At 44.8% G+C, this 23036-nt stretch overlaps 3 protein-coding genes across 6 annotated transcripts in view; 1 reads left to right on the top strand and 2 right to left on the bottom strand.

The window, feature by feature from the left end:
* Window positions 1-9: 9 nt before the first annotated feature.
* Window positions 10-7354, bottom strand: SLC35D3 (solute carrier family 35 member D3). Its single transcript, XM_068135392.2, has 4 exons — window positions 7132-7354; window positions 6615-6990; window positions 862-1076; window positions 10-339 (listed from the first exon to the last, which is right to left on the bottom strand). Exons 1-4 carry the CDS (start codon window positions 7207-7209, stop codon window positions 10-12), a joined length of 999 nt encoding a protein of 332 aa, XP_067991493.2. The 5' UTR covers window positions 7210-7354.
* Window positions 7355-10027: 2673 nt separating this feature from the next.
* Window positions 10028-21959, bottom strand: PEX7 (peroxisomal biogenesis factor 7). 2 transcript variants are annotated; one of them, XM_068135389.2, is made up of 11 exons: window positions 21753-21959; window positions 16728-16888; window positions 16524-16581; window positions 16079-16229; window positions 15917-15994; window positions 15275-15383; window positions 14216-14325; window positions 12547-12660; window positions 12266-12321; window positions 10949-11048; window positions 10028-10834 (listed from the first exon to the last, which is right to left on the bottom strand). In XM_068135389.2, exons 2-11 carry the CDS (start codon window positions 16831-16833, stop codon window positions 10766-10768), a joined length of 951 nt encoding a protein of 316 aa, XP_067991490.2. In that variant the 5' UTR covers window positions 16834-16888; window positions 21753-21959; the 3' UTR covers window positions 10028-10765. The 2 variants fall into 2 exon arrangements, with proteins under 2 accessions (XP_067991490.2, XP_067991491.2); XM_068135390.2 differs by having other exon boundaries at window positions 16728-16884; window positions 21753-21943.
* Window positions 21960-23036, top strand: part of LOC137439544 (transmembrane protein 181) — a 21129-nt gene continuing 20052 nt past the window's right edge. For all 3 annotated transcript variants that reach the window (XR_010986950.2, XM_068135387.2, XM_068135388.2), the window contains exon 1: window positions 21960-22047. Coding sequence is in view for 2 of the 3 variants with exons in the window: in XM_068135387.2 (XP_067991488.2) it covers window positions 22040-22047 (8 nt within the window). In the remaining variant the exon portion in view is untranslated. The remainder of the gene's footprint in view (window positions 22048-23036) is intronic.

Genomic DNA, 23036 nt, shown 5'->3' with positions numbered 1-23036 from the left:
TTGTAAAACCTACGCCGAGTCCGAACCTCCTCTGATCTCGTCCGAGCTTGTTCCTTCGGCGTGTTTAACAACACCCCGCCTCGACCTCCACGTCGTCACGGCGTAAGTGGTGCCTCCCAAAGCACTCAGGATAACACCACAGATGTACAGGAAGGAGGGTTTTGCGTCTGCGAGAGCGGTGAGACCCACAACTGCCATGGCGATGCTCTTGGCAACACCCACAAAGCTGGTGGTGATTGCGGAGTTCCTGACGGTACATTGCAGCATGGTGAAGGACAGAAATGCCACCAGGGTGATGGAGCCCAGAAATGCAGCCACGACGCCTTGAGCTGCCCAACTCTAATGGGGGGAAAACGAAGGGAGGGAGTAAGGACAATTCGGGACAGTAAAGCTTGGTGGTCGTGGTCATGCTATTTAAGGCTCTAAGCAATGTAATGGTCCACTGTGTCAAGAGAACTGCTGTAAATCTGGGTGGTGGCCCTCATCAAAGGCATTTTAAGCTGACATGGTCTAGGGTCTTTTTTTTATTTTGTTACAGTATTGGCAACAACAGGCAATGAAAATACTTTTACTTGAAAACACTTTCACTCGTGCATGCGAGTGCTGATTCGATGATGAGAAACGAGTATCAAGCACATTAGCACAGTGCAACTGAAAGCATTGCATGTACGGATTGAGGCAATCGGAATGCTTGTTCCAAAAAGACAAACCGTTGTGATCACGCTGTCCAACACCTTTACCCTGCTCGTCACTTTGGATCATATTTGGCCCTCGTGTACCTGGGATCAGAAGTACCTCTGGCCACCTGGCCCAAACGTCCAGTGAGCTCACCTCCGTCAAGCCTCCATTTTCCATTCGTACCTGAGGGCTCACGAGGAGTGAGGGGTCTCCAGCCGAAAGGGCGAACAAGGCGAAGACTGGTGCGGAACACGTGGTGGCGGCATACTGCATGGTGAGAGGATCCAGCCCGTGCTCTGCGTGCACCTTCTCGATGGCCACAAGGTAACACGCGTGCAGAAGCACACAGGCCACTCCGCACACGTACCCCTCGCGAGTACCACTCACATCCCCAAGAGCTGAGCAAAAGGCGATTGTCAGTCATGTGTAGCTAAGACCACAGCTGATGCTTAGACCACTCCGCTCACTCACGAAAGTTTTGCTTTGCACTCAAGGTGGATTTTGGATGTAAATTTGCAGCCTTATATAGTTTAATTCTATTTGTAAATGAATAAGATTTCCCTTTATATATATATACGAGTATATATATATATATGTATGTATATGTATATATATATATATATATATATATATATATATATATATATATATATATATATATATATATATACACACACACACAGTGAAACCTTGACTTACGAGTTTAATTCGTTCTGTGACCGAGCTCGTAACTCAATTTGCTCGTTTCTCAAATTAAATTTCCCCATTAAAATGCATTGAAATGCTATTAATCCGTTCCAGCCCCCCAAAAACCACACCATTTTTTTTTAAATATACAGTATATAAAAAAATATCTCGCGCTTTATATTTCACCTGTATGCAGCATACAAGTTGGCAGGATGGCCTGGACTGGAGGTACGCACACTTGACTCTAAACTGTCCAGCCTGGGTTTGAATCCCGACCCAGCTATAACCTGTCATGGGTGAATCACAGGCAGGGTGATTCATCAATGTGTGTACCGCTAAACTGGGCGCCCCGTTTGCGTCCCATTAGTTGTTGGATGTTAAGGATCTCACCGTGTTTTCCACAAAGAGAAGGCGAGCTATCGCCGGCACTCTGAACAAGTTGTGGCCTGGCATGCTCTTCTCCTCTGCCGTTATATACGTCCTCCTCGGCATCTTTTGCCAGAAGAGCCCTGTCTCGTCACAGTTGAAGATTTGCTGGGGGATGTATCGTTCGGCTTCTATCAGTTCGGCAAAAGTTATAATAAAATCTTCAGCTGCCTTCACATCCGCCTCACCAAGTCGACAACACGCACACCTCGCTCATGTTTTTCGACGATTGCGTGTTTTATATCCAAGCACATCATCCTCTTCTTCTTCTCAGTACTGCCCTTGGCACTCAATTTCTTAGGACCCATGGTTAAAACTAAGAAATTTTCCAAAATAACCAAAATGCGAAAACAAAACAGCAGCGATACGGCAGAGATGCTTGCACGGCAAGGCAAGATAACCACGTGACCTGAACCCACCTGGTGGCGAGTGGCGTAAGCTCCAAAATAACCAAAATGCGAAAACAAAACAGCAGCGATACGGCAGAGATGCTTGCACGGCAAGGCAAGATAACCACGTGACCTGAACCCACCTGGTGGCGAGTGGCGTAAGCTCCAAAATAACCAAAATGCGAAAACAAAACAGCAGCGATACGGCAGAGATGCTTGCACGGCAAGGCAAGATAACCACGTGACCTGAACCCACCTGGTGGCGAGTGGCGTAAGCTCCAAAATAACCAAAATGCGAAAACAAAACAGCAGCGATACGGCAGAGATGCTTGCACGGCAAGGCAAGATAACCACATGACCGGAACCCACCTGGTGGCGTAAGCTCGTAACTCAGATCTCGGCTCGCATCTCAAAGCAATAAACCGCCCGAGCGACGGCTCGTATCTCGGAAAACTCGTAAGTTGGTGCACTTGTAAGTCAAGGTTTCACTGTGTATATATGTATATATATATATATATATATATATATATATATATATATATATATATATATATATATATATATATATATATATATATATATATATATAATCGTTAGATTAAATAAGACGCGGACGTAGCTTCAGGACGTCGATCTTTAATTGTCGACAAGCTTTCGACCAACAAAGGTCTTCTTCTGAGTCTACAAAAACAGCAGGCATGTATATCAGTCACGTGTGTATGGTGATATGTGTGTAGAAAATGCATACAGAAGGAAGAGCCACGCCAAAGTTCACTCACCAGCCCCAAGTTCGACGGAAGTGACCGTTTACGTCACGGTCACTTCCGTTAGGGTGCGCGTGCATATACAAATATAGAGATATACATACATAAACACACCAGCATATATTCATATCCCATTTATATTCATATAATATATTTATATATTTATATAAATGACATATAAAGGTAGAATGAATGCATTGTCAGTGTCATGAACACGCATTCATTCTACCTTTATATGTCATTTATATAAATATATAAATATATTATATGAATATAAATGGGATATGAATATATGCTTGTGTGTTTATGTATGTATATCTCTATATTTGTATATGCACGCGCACCCTAACGGAAGTGACCGTGACGTAAACGGTCACTTCCGTCGAACTTGGGGCTGGTGAGTGAACTTTGGCGTGGCTCTTCCTTCTGTATGCATTTTCTACACACATATCACCATACACACGTGACTGATATACATGCCTGCTGTTTTTGTAGACTCAGAAGAAGACCTTTGTTGGTCGAAAGCTTGTCGACAATTAAAGATCGACGTCCTGAAGCTACGTCCGCGTCTTATTTAATCTAACGATTATATATTCAATACAAATGAGACGCCCTGCTCGTACTTTGGAGTTTCTACTATTTCTTACAGTTATATATATATATATATATATATATATATATATATATATATATATATATATATCTGTGCAGTATCTGTCTTGTCACTGAACAGCACAGGAATGAGCGTAAGAGTAAGGCAGGGGTGAAGCCGAATGCACGACATGGCCACAAACGTCAAGGGAAAGGTCGGCCAAGGTCTGGTTTGTCTCGTCACCGAACGACTCCCTCAAACTTTTGTGAAATCGTACCAAACTTCTGGTATGCACCTATCTCTCACGTGTGTATGTCCTAAGGGTATTGTTTTTGAAAAAAATTAAAGAAAAAAAACAAACACATTTTTTTAATTTTTTTTTTTTTTCAACTTAAATCTTCAACTTCAATTGCTTATACAATGTAATATCACGTATATTACAAATACATTTGTGCAAAATAATTGTTTGTATTATGATTGGTGTAAACAATGACAAAACAGCAACTCGGGTGCAGTCATCTATCTACAGCTACATATCTGGGCAGTGTCTGTGTTGTCACTGAACTACTCCCTCAAACTTTTGTTTCCGGGGTTGTGAAGTGTTTTTAATAACGTGGCTGTGAGGTGTTTTGAATCATGTGGTGATGAGGCGTTTTGAATTAGGTGGTGGTGAGGTGTTCTGAATTACATGGTGCTGAGGTGTTTTTAATTACGTGGTGGTGAGGTGTTTTTAATTACGTGGTGGTGACGTGATTTGAATTTCATGGTGGTGAAATGTTTGAATTACGTGTCGTGGTGAGGTGTTTTGAATTACGTGGTGGTGAAATGTTTGAATTACGTGTTGTGGTGAGGTGTTTTGAATTACGTGGTGGTGAGGTGTTTTGAATTTCGTGGTGGTGAGGTGTTTTGAATTTCGTGGTGGTGAGGTGATTTGAATTACGTGTCGTGGTGAGGTGTTTTGAATTACGTGGTGGTGAGGTGATTTGAATTACGTGTCGTAGTGAGGTGTTTTGAATTACGTGGTGGTGAGGTGATTTGAATTACGTTGTGGTGAGGTGATTTGAATTACGTGGTGGTGAAGTGTTTTGAATTTCGTGGTAGTGAGGTGATTTGAATTTCGTGGTGGTGAGGTGTTTTGAATTACGTGGTGGTGAGGTGATTTGAATTACGTTGTGGTGAGGTGATTTGAATTACGTGGTGGTGAGGTGTTTTGAATTACGTGGTGGTGAGGTGTTTTGAATTTCGTGGTGGTGAGGTGTTTTGAATTTCGTGGTGGTGAGGTGATTTGAATTACGTGGTGGTGAGGTGATTTGAATTACGTGGTGGTGAGGTGTTTTGAATTACGTGGTGGTGAGGTGTTTTGAATTTCGTGGTGGTGAGGTGTTTTGAATTTCGTGGTGGTGAGGTGATTTGAATTACGTGGTGGTGAGGTGTTTTGAATTACGTGGTGGTGAGGTGTTTTGAATTTCGTGGTGGTGAGGTGTTTTGAATTTCGTGGTGGTGAGGTGATTTGAATTACGTGGTGGTGAGGTGTTTTGAATTACGTGGTGGTGAAATATTTGAATTACGTGGTGGTGGGGTGATTTGAATTACGTGGTGGTGAGGTGATTTGAATTACGTGGTGGTGAGATGTTTTGAATTACGTGGTGGTGAAATGTTTGAATTACGTGGTGGTGAGGTGTTTTGAATTACGTGGTGGTGAGGTGTTTTGAATTACGTGGTGGTGAAATGTTTGAATTACATGGTGGTGAGGTGTTTTGAATTACGTGGTGGTGAAATGTTTGAATTACGTGGTGGTGAGGTGTTTTGAATTACGTGGTGGTGAGGTGTTTTGAATTACGTGGTGGTGAAATGTTTTGAATTACGTGGTGGTGAAATGTTTGAATTACGTGGTGGTGGGGTGATTTGAATTACGTGGTGGTGAGGTCTAATTGTCCCAAACTTCCAGTCTTCACCTTCCCCTGCCATATGTATGTGCTGAGGGGTTCTTTTTTGAGTTTTAAAATATTTTTTCAACCTCGATCTTCAACCTAAATTGCTTATAAAAATGTAATATCACAAACACTACAAATACATTTGTGCAAAGTAATTGTTTGTATTATGATCGGTGTAAATCATGACAACACAGCAACTCAGGTACAGTCATTATCCTCAGCTAAAATAAGCCCGTTCCTCAGTAACGACGCGCGAGCCGAGCCAAGCTAGTATACTGTATGTATATATATATATAACTGTAAGAAATAGTAGAAACTCCAAAGTACGAGCAGGGCGTCTCATTTGTATTGAATATATAATCGTTAGATTAAATAAGACGCGGACGTAGCTTCAGGACGTCGATCTTTAATTGTCGACAAGCTTTCGACCAACAAAGGTCTTCTTCTGAGTCAGCCCCAGTCAGCCCCAACAATCAGACCCCCTTCCGTCGAACTTGGGGCTGACTCAGAAGAAGACCTTTGTTGGTCGAAAGCTTGTCGACAATTAAAGATCGACGTCCTGAAGCTACGTCCGCGTCTTATTTAATCTAACGATTATATATATATATACGTGTGTGTGTGTGTGTGTGTGTGTGTGTGTGTGTGTGTGTGTGTGTGTGTGTGTGTGTGTGTGTGTGTGTGTGTGTGTGTTCTCGTTCTCGTTTATTAAATTATACCGAGAGGGACCTCAGAAACATTCAGATGTTGCATTCTCGGTCATATCCACATTTGGGGTCTGCCTGGGCAGGTATGTCAGAAGTCTGCCGTTGCAGCCTGTAGTGTGACTGTGGGGAAACTCCCGATTCTCGATCCCGCATGTGAATTTATTCATATATATATATATATAATTGTATGAGGATGTGTATCAAGACAGCATCCTGACATTCAAAGAGATGTGATTCAAACCTGTGCTTTCCAGGTGTGCTCGGAGCAGCAGGACTTTGATCTGATGGTTATTCTTTGAAATAAATGAAACGCTCATGGTGCCCGTTACCCAAAATAGGTTATATTGAAATATATAGATTATGTTGCATTTTAATAGATTATATTGCACACTTTATCGCAGGAGGTGAACAATGAACATTCCAACCCTCCCTCTCCTTACCGGTTATAATAGCCCCACTTGCCGTGAGTGTGGCAGCCAAAGTGGCACTCACACGTGAGACCGCCACTCCTCTGTGCCTCACACTTGGTAAGGCGAGTGAGCTGAGGCACGCTGTGGCCAGGGGCGTACATCGTTTGAATGTCACGTACGTAGGCAAGGTCAAGAAGCGCAGAGCGAGCAGTGTGAGTGTAGGGTGTACGACTGCCAGCACGACGAGGGGCAAACAGGTGGAGATGAGGGAGAGGTCCAAGGGATCCATCGGAATGGTTAAGGGTGCTGGAGCTCGGCGAAGGAGGGCCAGGATGGATGCTGAGATGAGAGCCCCACACAGCTGGACGGTGGAGGGACAGGGGAAGTTCAGGTGTGAGAAGAGCACCTGTGGGGAAACATCACCGTTTTGTAACGTGCTTGTACAGCGAGAGCTCTCTTTCTTCACGACCCTTAAAATCGAAAACGTTGAAAATAGCTGAATAAACGGGTGGAAAAAGTTCATGAAAGATGGTTACATGAGAAGTACCTTAAGGAGAATGTTGAGGGACGCAGAACAAACTCCATGGGCCACGGCCACAACTAGTCCCCTTGAGCACAGTCCCATTGTTCTGCTGGTCCACACAGATGGGACAACCTGGCTGTTGCAAGCACCTGTCCCAGGGAGTGTTTACAGAGTGCACGATGCGAGTGCCATATATGCACCGAAACATCAGATAAGATAACTTATGGCTGCCATTCATATTCGCATATTAGCGTGGAGTTGCGATGTTTGCTGATGTGATGGATGAGTTTATCTTGCAGGATGGATTAACTGCCTGCTGTTGTGTAATGTAATGTGATGGTAAAAGGATGGAAAGGTTTCTGCTGGAAATACGAACAGGATAATTACTGATATCTCATTCTAATCGAACTCTGGTACTCTGCCTTAAGTTAGTGCCTTCAGAAAGTATTCACACCCCTTGACCTTTTCACATGTTTTTTTGTTGCGGCCAGAATTTAAAATGGGTTGAATTGACAATTTTTTGTCACTGATCTACACATGAATGAATGAATGATCGTTTTAAGGCCATTTTACCCGCTAGAGCGGGGGTTAGCCTTGCGGGCCCCATGACAATCATGGTTCTCTGTTTGAGGCAATGTTTTTATGGCCGGATGCCCTTCCTGACGCCAACCCTTGGTCATGCTCTTACAATGCGCAGGGATACGGTGTACCTATTCTAAATCGGGGTACACACCGTGATCATTCATCCCAGCAAGCTGGTACTCAATTTGCCGACCTCGGAAGGATGACAGGCTGAGTCAACCCTCCTGGCGTTAATTCAGCGATCGACCGGGATTCGAACCCAGGATCCTAGGATCCCAAGCCGGCACCCTAACCGCTAAGCCAACACCAGGCTCACTGATCTACACATAATACCCCATAATGTCAAAGTGGATTTTTCTTCAGAAATTTTTACAAAATAAGTAACATGAAATACAAAAACATCTCATTTACATAAGTATTCAACCCCCTGATTCAATACTTCGCAGAAGTGCCTTTGTTAACGATTACAGCTTTGATTCTTCTTGGGTATGTCTGTATCAACTTTGCACATCTGGATTTTGGGAGTTTCTCCCATTCTTCCTGGCAGATTTGCTCAAGCTCTTTCAAGTTGGATGGAGAACATCAGTGAACAGCAATATTCAAGTCTTTTCACATATTCTCAATGGGATTCAAGTCACGCCTTTGGCTGGGCAACAATAGCTTTCATGTTATTGTTCTGAAGCCATTCAGTGTTGTTTTGGCTGTATGCTTGGGGTCATTTTCCTGTTGGAACGTAAATCCTCACCACAGTCTGTCTTTTGTACTCTGAAGCAGGTTCTCAAGGATTTGTGTATATTTGGCTCCATTCGTTGTTCACTCCATCCTTACAAGTCTCCCAGCGTATGCCCCTGAAAAGCATCCCCATAGCATGATGCTGCCACCACCATGCTTCACAGTGGGGATGGTGTTTTTTTTTTTGGTTTTTTTTTTTTTTTGTATACTGAATCGAGGCTCGTGAAAGAGCTAACATTTACTTCACAAACAAATCGACCAGACAAACAAAACACACAAAAAGAGGGAGCGGAAGACAAGATGAGGAGAAAAGGGGAAGCACACAAACACAACATCCGAGAGCAGGGAGATGTGCGGAAGGGAGAGGGCCCGGGGGGAGGAGGCACGGGAAGGGGGGGGGGGGGGGAGGGATGTTAGGGGTGTTAGATGGCTGATGGAAGATGTTGATGGAAGTTATGGAAGCTGATGGAAGTTAGATGGAAGGGGTGTTAGATGGCTGATGAGCTGTGCTCGGCTTCCGCCAGACGTAGCAATTTGCATTCAAGCCATTTTTATGGCTGCAGTTTGTAATTTGTTCATAGTTCCGGTGATGGCTTGCCTACTCTTCACGAAGGACACTGTGGGAATTTTAACGTCCACCAACTAATGCCGGTAAATGGGATGCCCAGTTTGACGTCCATCCGAGAGACGACACAAGTATTGATTAATTACCCCGTCTGTGAAACACCGGGATGACAGTTTACAGCTGGGTCGGGATTCGAACCCAGGCTGGATGACTCGGGGTGAGTTTTACGAACAGCTTCTCTATAATCCAGCCATTGGTACCATCTGGTCCATTTTATCAATATCACACAAGTCCAAAGGTCTCTGTTGAGGATTCTGCCATGGCGTGGTGTGAACACGATTTTCCTTATGACCACAGAACCGTTCACTCGATCCTGTTTTGCATGAGAATTAATTTTGAGGATGCGTGGGGGGTGTGAATGGGGGGAACAGGGGGTGGAGGTGTTTACCCATTTATGAACTAAAAACTCAGTCGTGTGGACAACTGAGCCTTTCATTGAGCAGCCTTTCATTACCCCCACCCCCTTCCCACACCTCCTCCCCCCAAGCCCTCTCCCTCCCACAGATCTGCCGATGTCCCTGCTCTCAAATGTTGTGTTTGTGTGCTTCCCCTTCTCTCCCCATCTTGTCTACTGCTCCCCTTTTTATATACTTTGTGTGTCTGTTTTGATTTTTTGTGTGATAAATGTTAGCTCTTTCACGAGCCTCGATCCTGTATACAAAAAAAAAAAAAAAAACGTCGACGATTAACACAAAAACAAAAACGTCCACTTCTTTCGTTTCCAACCCCTCTCCTGCCCCCCAGCCCTCTTCCTTCCACAGATCTCCCGATGTCCCTGCTCTACTGTTGCTTATGTGCTTCCTTCTCTCCCCCCCCCCCCCCTTGTCTCCCGTTCCCTTTATTATATGTTTTATGTGTCTGTTTATGTTTTTGTGTTCTATGTGTTAGCTCTTACACAAGCCTCGACTTTGTATACAAAAAAAAAAGTACACGCTTGTAAAAGCATTGGCTTCCGCACACAAAAAACAAACCACCCGTGTGCACAGTCATATGGAAGTAGTTTATTGCAATTGTTACAAGAAGACATTAAGCTGTAGGTAGGTTTTTGTAATTGGTAGGAAATAACTAGTAAACCCCTTGATTCAACCCTCCCCACCTCCCCAATAGTACGATGTACAAATTATGTCACAATAAGGACCGAACTGGTTGTGCAGTTCTTTAAGCAACTAAAAGTCTAATTTTATGTTGTCACTCATGCCGGCCATGATCAGGGCTCGGCCATGAACCGTTATTGATCCATGGTGGATTGGTGGGTGATGGACCGTTATTGATCCGGGCTCGGCCATGGACCGTTATTGATCCGGGTTCGGCCATGGACCGTTATTGATCCGGGTTCGGCCATGGACCGTTATTGATCCATGGTGGGTGATGGGGTGCTGGAACCCCAACTCAGGGGTTGGACTTTGTCGAGGTGGACGGGGCAGGAATCTGTTCAAAGTGCCGACGATAACTCACTGACTCTTCGTTGCAAGACACCTTGGGATCCTTAGCGTGCATCCGAGGGACGACATGTTCTGTGATACAATGCTCGGCCTGCAAAGCACCGATACGACGGTTCATAGTCAGGTCAGGAATAAAACCCTCAAAGGGCGGTACTCCACCTCGGTGCCATCCTGTTGAACTCGCACATTTGTATACAGTTGTGCAACTTTCAAACTGCTGGACAATCCTGTGCCGTTCTTGTGCCCCCAGGTCGTTGAGGTCGAGCTGGGCAATGGTTCAGGTGTTTGGGGAGAGACAGGCAGGCTGGTACACCCGTACCATCTCGTCCCAGGCACAGTCGGCCATCTGCAGGAAACGCGTCACCATTGTAGGGGATAATGGGACATGGGCCTGTCATCATGCCTGGTACATGGCAATGGTGGATCAAAAACAAGTACGAAATGGTTCAGAGAGACTGACCTGCCCTTGAATATGGAGGTTAAAATCCAGGCCACACACAAACTCTGAGTGGTGTTCGATAGTTTGGACGAGGGGGTTAGCTTGGGCAAAGTCCCAGAACCTGCACAGAGATAACAGGTTGTTAAGGGTAGTGATAGTCAATACAGAAAGAGGGCACAAATAACGTTATATTTTTCTTCCAATTGTATTTATTGCCCCCACAGGCACGAAGTGAAAAGCGGGGTCAAGCGAATGGTTCACCCTCGTCTGTCTGTCTACAAACATCCCATGAACGTTACATTTTGAACATGCATCGGAACATGAAAGTGTAGTTTAGGAGTACTTTCATTTGGAATTCGTCCTGATCGCACATTGAAAATCATTCCAAACAGGAAACTCACCGTTTTTAAGGACGTTATAAAGGACACAAAGAACAGGCGACAGATTCTGCATTCTGACAAATATGGCGCTACTTAGCGCTGTGCGATTGCCATCATGTCTGTTGTTTTTTTTTGTATACGAGATCGAGGCTCGTGTAAGAGCTAACATCAGTCACAAAAACAAAAATTAAAAAACGACACATAAAACATAAGATAAAGGGAGTGGGAGACAAGATGGGGAGAGAGAGGGAAGCACACAAGTACAACATTTGAGAGCAGGGACATCGGGAGATCTGTGGGAGGGAGAGGACTTGGGGGGTGGAGGCATGGGAAGGGGGGAGGGGTGGGAGAGGTATAAAACACATGAACACTGCAAGGACTTCCAGGAAAGAAGTCGGTATTTCAAAAAGAAGTTGATCTGGGGTGAATTAGCGGGAAAAAGTGGATCTGCGGTGAATTAGTGGGGGTAGAAAAGATCAAGGTTTTGGATGGGGGAAGATAAGAGATGGTGGTGAACAGCTGTTTTGAAGACCTGGAGGGAGGAGTGGGATTGAAGAGTGAGGGAGTTTGTTCCAGAGGCGGGAGAAAAGAGGAATGAAGGAGTGAAGGTGAGCAGAGAGTCTTGATTTTGGCAACTTCACCAAACTACCCCATAAATTTCACCAACCTGTTATGGAAGGTTCACGAACAAAACAAACATAGATCGTGCTTGGAAACGCAAAGCAAGAGTTTAAAAGACCCTTCCCATGTCCTTTTTCTCAAGACTTCATGGAGCAAGGTGTTCTATGAACTCTCTAGTTGGTGGCATAAGTATTGGCTGTGGGACCAAAATCACTTTGTGAGGGTGGCAGAGTGAGACTCGCTTTGCGTCCATTGCAGCAACAGAAAATGGTCACACCTTGTACACCATTCATGTTCCACACAGACTCGTGATAAAACAACAAGGCTGAAGACTTACCGCACTGATCGATCGTATGAGCAAGTAGCGAGCACTGAGCGTTGGAAAGGTGAGCACTGGAAGAAGAAGAAGAAGAAGAAGGGGAATAAACAGCATGTACATTTGTATTTCTCTCCTTCGAACAAAGTTTGATTTGAGCTTAATGTGGACGATCATACTCCATCCACCTCCCACTGACTCAGCAAATATAATGTGGAGGACAGTGCCGGTCGTCCTGGGAGGTGGACCGGTGGTGCTTGTGGTTGCGCGTTTGTCGTGAAGAGGCCGTGATCTCAAAGCACCTTTAACCTTCGGATGGCGTAGTCGTGACCGTGCAGCTCAAACACGTGACGTCGGGCTTGCCGCAGGTCCCAACCCCGCACGCTGCGGTCCACGGCTCCCGTAAGCACCAGGTGCTGTGAGTGCAGAATGCGCCGTCATTCAACAACAACATTCATGGACATCGTGAGAAAGGTCATCAGAGCTATGGACGTTTACCTATGTCGAGTATCTAATGATCCCATGGGTGGAGGGCAGGAGTGGTGTGGCCTCCGGATTGGTTGGGGTGGATTTTAAACGTCAGTTAGGAAAACGAATGGATTATAAAATCAATGTTAATGGGAAAGCGCAGTCACAATCCACAGGTGGTACAAGGCTATTTGACCTTCCACCATGAACTCATCCGCAGACACTTCGCCTTCAACAAGTTCAAATGAACGGCTGTCGGAGACCGTTCCGGTGAAGACATTGCTGCCTGGCCGTGCCCGTATCGTGCGTCCTGCAGATACCATCATGTCATGGAGGAAATGGAGGTGCATCACACGTGCCCTCATTCAGTTAGATACAGGAAACGAGGTTATTAGAACGTTATGGTGCAGACAACATGGCGGGGATAGCAAATTAATGCCATTTGTACAATAGATAAGACCGCGGTTGGCACGGCCGGCAAAATAACTTTTAAACGACTATCGGATTGTATCGACTAGCGTGACTCACCACACGTCGTTTCAGAGGGATAGGCCTCTGACCATGTCTGCTTTCTCAGGCAGTGAGGGATAGCGGCGATGGTGGATTGGGGATCGTGGGGGAATGGTGGAGGGGCGATGGGGTGGATGGTAGGGGGAGAGCAGCCAAAATTGGGTCTTCAGGGACTTTTGGATATTTTGGTTCTTCGGAGTCTTTAAGGGTCTTTTGGATCTTCGGGGTGTTTGGGGTCTTCAGGATATTTGGGGTATTTAAGGGTGTTTGGGTCTTCAGGGAATTTAAGGGTCTTCTGGGTCTTTAAGGGTCTTTTTGGTGTTTGTGCTATTTTGGGTTTTCAGGGTCATTAAGGGTCTTCGGGGTCTTTTCTGTATTTTGGGCCTTTCGGCTAGTTTGGGTCTTTAAGGATCTTCAATGTCTTTAAGGGTCTTTTGGGTCTTCAGGGTGTTTTGGATCTTCAGGGTGTTTTGGATCTTTGCAATATTTAAGGGTATTTTGGGTTTTCAGGGGTCTTGGTGGTCTTAAGGGTCTTGGGCAACTTAAAGGGTCGTCAAAGGTCTGAGGGGTCTCAGCAGTCGATCGGGTCGAAAGGTATATTCCAACAGTACGTAATGTGTTCACTGACTGTTTTTTGGGTGTTAATTTTATTTGAAGAAGAAGAAGAAGACGTTTTGGTAACAAATAAACAAACATAGAAACATCACCATCCATATACGTTTCCTCTATCATAATAAGATGTCCAAAACTGCCATTTTGATAAGCATTTTAGGGAAATTAATCTTAACATTGTATGAGTGAATCTGTTTACATCCTTTTGGGGTGCATCGAGTTGGTTGTCAAAAAGGAATCCTGATGTGACAAAATCACTATTTGTCATAATGTGTTCGATGGGATGTGAGTTGTGACACCCCGCCCCTCCTCATCCCACATTCCTGAAGTTTGGGGCTCTATCTTGGGATATCAATGTCAAAGCAGAAATATTTATCCCACCTCATCGTACTTGCACCAGTCACATGACAGCACTTCGGAGGTGTGGGCTGGGATGACGAGTCGAGCAAACGACGGGTTCTTGATGTCCCACACCCTCAATGTACCATCCCCTGCACACACTCATCCAATACTCTGAATGTGCTGATTCGTACACACTCCAACCTCTGTACACAATGTGTACATGGTACACATTCGTACACACTCTGGCAAGCAAAGCAATCCCATACCCTTAATCTGCACACACCGAACTCTTCACTCCCATCCATGCTCGTCATCCTAATCCACCACAAAATCCAAGTACTAGCATTAGCACACACCGCCATTTTGATTCCTATGCCGTTCAGGCCGGACATATCGTTGAATCTGTCATGCATCACAATTTTTTTTTTTTTTGTATACAAGATCGAGGCTCGTGTAAGAGCTAACATTAATGACAAAAAAAACAACAACATTTTTACATTCCAGTTGACAAATCCAGGGAAGTGGTTGGTGCACTTAAACGTGCACGCCACCCAGATCACATATAATTAAAACTTTGATTAAGAGCTCTTCAAACATTGAAGCATTTCTTATGACTGCCTCCAACCACCCTGCCTGGTGTTGGCTTAACGGTTAGGGTGGAGGGCTCGGATCCCAGGGTCCTGAGTTTGAATCCCGGTCAGCTGTTGAATTAACACCAGGTGGGGTTGACTCAGCCTGTCATCCTTCCAAGGTCGGCAAAATGAGTACCAATGCACTGGGTCCTCTCTCAAGGAGGTTGGTGGCAGGATTTGCACTCCGGCCCCAGTGGTGTGTCGGGATGGTGCTGAGGTCACTTTGATAGTGTTGACTAACTGACCAACATATAGAATAAACCAGTGTCTCAATGCAATCTGTTTCCATGGTGACAGACATCTTAGAGACTTACAGTACTTCAAAATAATTTAACACTTACATTATTTGCTAACTGGTATGTCCACCCAGGTCATACTATCCTCTTCAACGAAAGCATCAAAAAGCCTGGCTACGCCGCTGTTAGACTTTTGGTCTTGTTCTTTATTAATAAGCACCGTTTCTCACCTGAGGATGTGGCAAAGCATCCTGGGATATGAGGCGACCACATACTGCTGTACACGGCCGCTTCGTGCCCTCGGCAGGTAAACAAGCATTCTGAGCTTGAGACGTCCCACTGTATGGCGAGGAATCCAGGGAAGTGGTTGGTGCACTTAAACGTTTCATCTCTAAATTCATTTATACATTCCAGTTGATAATATTAATAGCCTGGCGTTGGCTTAGCGGTTAGGGTGCCGGCTTGGGATCCGAGGATCCTGGGTTCGAATCCCGGTCGATCGCTGAATTAACGCCAGGGGGGTTGACTCAGCCTGTCATCCTTCCGAGGTCGGTAAATTGAGTACCAGCTTGCTGGGATGAATGATCACCGTGTGTACCCCGATTTAGAATAGGTACACCGTATCCCTGCGCATCGAAGAGCGTGACCAAGGGTTGGTGTCAGGAAGGGCATCCGGCCATAAAAACATTGCCTCAAACAGGGAACCATGATTGCCATGGGGCCCGCAAGGCTAACCCCCGCTCTAGCGGGGAAAAATGGCCTTAAAACGATCATTCATTCATTCATATTCATTCCAGTTGATAATAATGATGGTGGTGCTCTGGCAATCAGGTCCCAAAAAGTTTATCGTCAAAGAGCTCGAAGCAGCGTACCACTTTAGCCGAACCGTCCCACGATCCAGACGCGACGAGGTTTTCTCCACGCGTCTGGCTCCAGTGCACACTGTATACCTGTCCGGCACATGTACAACACAAGTAAGTGAAACATGGGACTGGAATCTATACGATGGCTGTTTGCTCTGGTCCTGTCCCTACCTCCCTTTCATGGCCTAGGTAAACTTGCAACGGTGGACCTGGCTGCGTTACATCCCATAGCTGCAGTCGTCCATCACCACTCGCCGTAAGCACCAATCGTTCACTCGTTTCACTCCACGCCACGTCGAACAGCCCATCTCCCCATGATCGCCTGAAATAAAACGGATTGGATCGCCTCGTCAAGATTTCTGGACTTGGTTGCGTCACATGATAGCCGTCTTTGGGGGAATTGGGATTTGGACCTCATCTTAAGTGCTTTCAGGTATTTTAGCATGAAGTACTAATATTCTTATTATACACACAAAAAGTACCCTGCAAACGTACACTGATAGTTTCAGGTATATAGTGTTTTTCGAAGAAATATAAAAAGCCAATCGGATTGAATTTCATGAGAGAATGAAGATATTGAGGTGAGTATCGGTGATCGGTCATGGTTCAGACCCACCTGGTGACCTGCTTTAAACCGTGTGTGGATATGTCGAGGATAAACAGACTACCCGACCCTGCGGGACAAGTAGGAGCAAATGTGACGATAAAGCTTTGAGTTATCTGATGGATCAACATGAAAGGGTACCACTTATGGTCCAGGGACAGAAATGAAGAGCTTATTGGGTATAAGGTTGATATTGCAGTGAAAAAATGATGTTACCTGCAATTCCATAATGCTGACAGGCCACGCAGGCCAGCCGTTGGGGAAGGAATGGTGAGAATTGAACCGAGTATCCATGGGACGCCTCCGTACGAAACTCTGACATCTCTCGTGGTCTTTCACAATGTCGAGCTCATCCCGAATAACATCCAGCAGCCTACCTTGAACAAGAACATGTGGTCATACTAAATATACAGCTCATGGATTTGCTGGACTGGTCGCTGTACACTTTATTAATGTGGATTGTGAACATGAGGACTCTGACCATATGATGGGACAATCTCAACTTTCCCCAATTTCCTTTTTTGTCTACAATGTACGAGGTCCAAGGCTGAAGGAGCTTGTACCACAGTCTAAGGCAAGACAACGACATTTGGAGACACCAGTGCACGTTTTAAAAGGTTATGTACAGGAAAAGGCTAAAACATATAGTCGTTAACAACTTCCTGTAACAAAAAAAAAGGAATAAGTCGACCACAAAGAGTATGCTGGCATCACTTGCAGACAAGGTGGGACCAGGAGATTATCCCAACTTAAAGATCGTTCATCGAGCTAGTTTGTGTGGCAACCCTGACCAGGCCAAACCAAACTCCTTGTATTCACCAATTGGAAAAACGACAATGGCATTTCAAAAACTGAAATTACAAAATATGATCATTTAATAGCAAATTTTCCCCGAATGACCAAATTATTTTTCCCTTACATAAACAACCTCTCCGATGCTCTGATAATCCATCTTGTTTTTTTGCAAATGGCTCCACATTACGTTGTACAGTACCTTAAACTAATGGCAGGGAGACAGCAGCTGCCCCTCTCTCTCTCTCTCTCTGCTGATCTGGAATTGATTAGATGTTTTGCTTGATAAAAGGAACATGTCCTTCAATCCTGGAACATCTCACCCTGTTGCTCCAGAAGGATCATCAAACTGACTCATATTTCCAAGGTTAGCCATTGGGAGAGATTCGGTGTCTTGAACGTTTAAGCGCTGACCTCCTCTGGACGGACCATCTAGCAAAGCTGCCCTCCAAAGTCAGCTGCAGATTGACCATCCTCAGTTGTTCCAAGTAACTCCTTCAATAATGGGAGCTACTCTCAGCCAGAAGGCCTTTGTCCATAGCTTAACCCTAACTGCATTGGGGGGAGTGAGGGGTGGAGAGCCCTCTCGACCTTTTTCAAAACTGCTGGGGATTTCGAATTCTCCTCTCATGACTTTTTTATAGAGTCTTGCGCACATTTTGATACCACATACGTCCAAATCGGACTTACCGTTCAGATGTCACTTGACAATTAGTCCTAAAAAAAAATGTCCTAAAAAACGGAATTTTGCACATGTTAATGTACAACAAACATGTAAATAAGTGTTACATGCATTAGCACACTGATGGTGTAAATTAATTGGCCTGTAATTTCTTCCGAGTGTTTTAGCATGTTGTCTAAGACATAATGAATAATTGTAGAACAATATAATTGGGCAATAATTCGACAAATTAACATATTAAGAAATGTTTTAAACAATCGGTTCATTACGCGATGATCTATGCATGTGCAAATTTTCAAATTCATCGGACCATCGACGGCCAAGATCAGTCAGGGAAAGCTCAAAATTACCCAGTTCAGTTATAGTTAGGGTTAATGAAGTACTGCTCTCCACTTTGAGCTCGAACCCCAGCATTACATCTGTCTCTCTTGGATTCTGTGGAATTGAAAGCCTTCAATATTATTGGAATCTCCCACGATGAGGCAGTAAAAACAAAAAGGCCATCAACCTACCTGTGAGGTGAGAGCGACAGCTGGTTTATTATAGGGTGCAGAATTTGGGATCGCTATGCCGTGCCGGATCAGCGACATCTCTGGGATGTGAACGGATTTTCCGTTGCTCTCAGAACACTGGCAGGTCGATGGCCTCTGTTTTTTGTTTTTTTAACTGCCCCTCGTCTTGTCCTGTTCCCTCTCTCTCTCTCTCATCCTCTAACCATCCCCAGCTGTTCCAAGATGTGCATGTTCTTCCAGTAAACTCCCTTCTAGTCATTCTCTTAAATTCAACTATTTTCTTCCTCTTTTCTCTTTCTTCTTTTTCTCTTTCTCTTTTCTCTTTCTCTCTTTCTTCCTCTTTCTTCTATTTTCTTCCTCTTTCTTTATGATTTATGGGAGCGAGACGTGGGTAATGAACGTAGAGCAGCAAAGAAGGCTGGAAAGGGTGGAAATGCGAATGGTTCGACGGATGTGCAGAGTATCGTTGAGAGAGAGGAAGACAAATGATGAATTGCGAAAGATGATGGGAATAGAGCCTGTGATTGATGCTGTGAAGAGAAACAGTTTGAGATGGTTTGGTCATGTGTTGAGGAAGGATGAAAGTGACTGGTTGAGAAGAGTGATGGAAATGAATGTGGAAGGAAGTAGAGGACGGGGAAGACCGAGAAAGACTTGGCTAAAGATGGTGGAAGAAGAAATGCGGGCAAGGGGGTTAACAAGGGGAGATGCAGAAAATAGGGCAAAATGGAGAAGATTGTCATGGGGACCGCAAGGCTAACCCCCGCTCTAGCAGGGAAAATGGCCTTAAAATGCCTGTTGTTTCTCCTGTTTGTGGAACTGCCTTCCTGAGGCTGTTAAATTGCACTCTTCCTTCCATAGCTTCAAACCGGTAGTGCACTACTCATGAAGATGACTCAAGTCATCCCACATCTTTGTTTCGTCTCAGGAGAACCCGAAAAAAGCAGGTAGTGCACTACCATCTCATATCATCCCATATCTTTGTTTTGTCTCAGGAGAACCAGAAAACAACATCTGTCAAACCTCAAGAATGAGCTTTCAAACTTATCCCCCTCCTCTAAGACCTGAAGACGCCTTGTAAAGTCTGTCTCTGGTGTATGCCCCTCTTCCATCACTTCAAATGATGCCACAGCCGACTCTGCTCGTGAGAAGGCCGAATGCCTCAATTCTGTATTTGCTTCCAAATCTTGTGTCCCTAATCCCTCTCTCTCTGTCTGTGCCCACCCTTCCCTGTGTCGTACCCAACTGCTCTTGGATTCTGTCTCTTTTGCACCTGAGAAGGTGGAGAAGTTTCTGGCAACCTTCAACTCTGATTCGGCAAGTAAACCAGATGCATCAGCTCACGAGTCCTAAAATCCTAATCTGTTGCTCTTGCCCTTCCTCTCTCTGCCATTTTCACCCTATAATTTGCCCTCGATAATCATCCATCTGCTTGGAAATCCACAAACATCACTGCATTATATAAAAGGTGCAAAAATGGATCCCCTTAACTACAGACCAATTGGCTTAATTCCAATCATCAGCAAGGTCATGGAATCCATCATCTCAGTCAACATTAAATAATTCCCTTTCTCCAACAGCCTCATCTCAGATCATCAATTTGGATTCAGACCTGGTCACTCCACCTTGGACGTGCCACTTCTACTCTCCCACCAATGGATAGAGGCCCTCAATATCACACGTGAGATCAGGGCCGTCCCTCTCGACATATCTCCAGTTTGATACAGTATGGCATCCTGCCTTGCTCTCCAAATTCTCTGCCTATAGCATACAAGGCCAACTCCACTCTTGGATTTCTGACTTCCTCTATTCTCGTAGACAATGTGTTGCTCTCAACGGAATCCTTTCATCTCCTCTGTCAAGGCTGCAGTTCCCCGCGGCAGTGTTCTAGGCCCAGTCCGATTTCTAGTCTACAACAATGACCTGACTCTCTGGAAATCCTCTTTACCTATTTGCTGGTCTCGGCAGTGACATCCTTCATTCTTCTGAAAGACAGACAGCAGCCTCTTCCCTCTCTTCAGACCTTGAAAAAAAAAATCACAATCCGGTCAAGCACTTCTTTCTCTCTTTCTCTAAGGACCGTAGGACAAATCCTCCCATATGCTTTCTCAACAAACCTCTCGAATAAGTTTAGTCACTCAAACTCTTATGTCTCACTCTCAGCCATGATTTATCTTGGACAAACCGCATTTCAATGTTGGCCTCCAAAGCCAGACACCGACAGGGCATCCTCCATCATGCAAAGTCCTTGCACACCTTGGCTCCTGTCTGCTTGTGGGCTTTCACCTGCAGCTTAGTGGAGAACTGCTGTCCCCTCTGAGATGACACAAATGGCTCATGCCTTGTTCGGCTCAATGCTGTGGAGGCCAGGGGAAGAGCTTCAAGATCGTTGGAATCTCTTGAGATGGGGCTGAGTCTATGGGCCTATAATTTCACCATCGCGGACAGGTCGGTGGTCTTTCTGTCTTCTTCTGCCTCCTTTCTGATATCGCACCCTCTAATCTCTCCATGCTTTGTACCACTCCTCCCACCCCTCTCGCTCCCCCCCACCGCCCCACCCCCAGGTATCTACAGTATGCACGTGGTCTGCCAGCAACCCCTCTTCATGAAACTGCCAAAATCCTTCACTCATTTGCTCCTATTTTCCCCATCTGTGAAGCCGCCTTCTATTGACTCTTCAATCTCATTCTTCCCTCCAGGTTTTCAAGACAACTGTTCACTCCCATCTTCGATCATCCCCCATCCAAAACGATGATCTTTTCTACAGCCACTAAACTACCCCCACCCCTCCCAAAAAGTTGCTTATGTATCCATCTTGTCCACCCCTTGCATTCTCCCCTACCACTCATCGTTACCTGCCTCCCTTTTCCTTAATATGAATGTTTGCCCTGTTGTCACTAATGACCAATTAACCTTGCTAATGGTGTCACAGTGAGTGCGAACTGTAAAGTATGAGTTTTGTGGGTTCATTAAACAATAAATAAGAGAGAAACCAAGCTCTCTCTCTCTCTCTCTCTCTCTCTCACTTTGAAGATTAAACAAGTGCAAATGCAGTTTCCCTGCAATTACCGCAAAGGTAGCCATCTTGTCTACGTCACATCCGGTCCGTACTCCGTAGCCAATCGTTGACCTCTAAAACCAATATGGCTACTTTTGCAGAGATTGCAAAAATTAACTTTAATGCACTGACGCTCGTCGTGATTATAACAAAGCAGTAAACGTGAAAAACGAGTTAAATTAATAAATATGAGTCACCTGCACGAAGGGTTCAACGCTCCCCTTCCTATCCAAAGAGTGAGGTTCAAATCGTCGAAGCCATCGTAGCGTCTCCTCACAACTCTATCACTATCTTCGTCGCACAGGCAATAATATTGTTATTTTTCTCTCGAGGATGTTCTCATTGCGCACGTGCGAACAGGACCTGCACTTCCGCACGCCCTGACGTCATGCGCACGCAGAGCTAGCGAGATGACGTCACCGTCCTGGTGGGTTGGAATCGAGGCCGGAGCCGCGCAGACACCCGCTGAAAGTATGCCAAGGAAATGGAGGGGTGAGTGTCGCTCGTTTACTTCTTACATTATCTGTGTGTGATACATTTGCCATGATGGAATCATCATTTTCTCGAGTGGATGTTTGGAGACAAACAGTTGGCTGGCTGGGCGCGGTAGCTATCTTCATGGTTTTAGTGCATGAGCCCAGCAGAAGTTTTATAACTTTGACAGGAGTGACATTTATCGTTACCTGCGTGGGTAATTACGTTTTTCGCGCCAAAGCTGACAAACTGAGAGTGAAACACTACGCTGATATCATCACGGTGTTTTCATGTTTACAAGAAACGTATTCACAAAAGTTTCCAACAATTTAAACAAGTTTTACGCTGAATTAAGGCACATTCGTTTATTGCTCACAGTGGCACTGTGACGTCATGTACGGCTTTTTGTGGTTTGAGTATGGCATTGTTATTCATGCTTCATGTTTTGTACAATAATTTAAAAAAATATTCCTTTTTTAGAAAATAGTTGTGTATTTGAAAACCAACGGCGTTTCTGGCTCATCTGGTTCTACTACTTACTACTGGCTTATCCTTGCCGTATGAGTTTCTGGAATCTGAAGTATGGCTTCAGGCGTTTTGATGCCTTGATGGCCGACCCAGTCAGTGTCACACCTGTGAGATTCAGCAAAGTCTGGATACTATAATTTTAATAGATTGCCAGATGCAATTTGACAGAAGGAAATGTAAGGTGCTGGGGATGGGGAAGGATCCTGAAAATAGGCATTGCTGGTAGTTTACTTTGGGTAAGGATGATTTTACTTTGTATGTTTATTTACCTGTTAGATGGGCGATTGTTTACATGTGTCATGATCGTGATGTGTATTAGAGGGTCTCCTCTAAAGGTGAATGTGCTGTCAGTGTTTTGTTTTTTGTTTTTTTTGGTATAAATGATCGAGGCTCGTGTAAGAGCTAACATTGATCACAAAAAGACAAACTGATACATGAAACATAAAACATATGCTAAAGGGAGCAGGAGACAAGATGGG

The sequence above is a fragment of the Myxine glutinosa genome, chromosome 14, assembly GCF_964187855.1.
Source record: "Myxine glutinosa chromosome 14, kmMyxGlut1.1, whole genome shotgun sequence".
Taxonomy (NCBI): domain Eukaryota; kingdom Metazoa; phylum Chordata; class Myxini; order Myxiniformes; family Myxinidae; genus Myxine; species Myxine glutinosa.
Note: the sequence above shows the minus strand (reverse complement) of the source record. Positions and strands in the feature narration are given on the sequence as shown.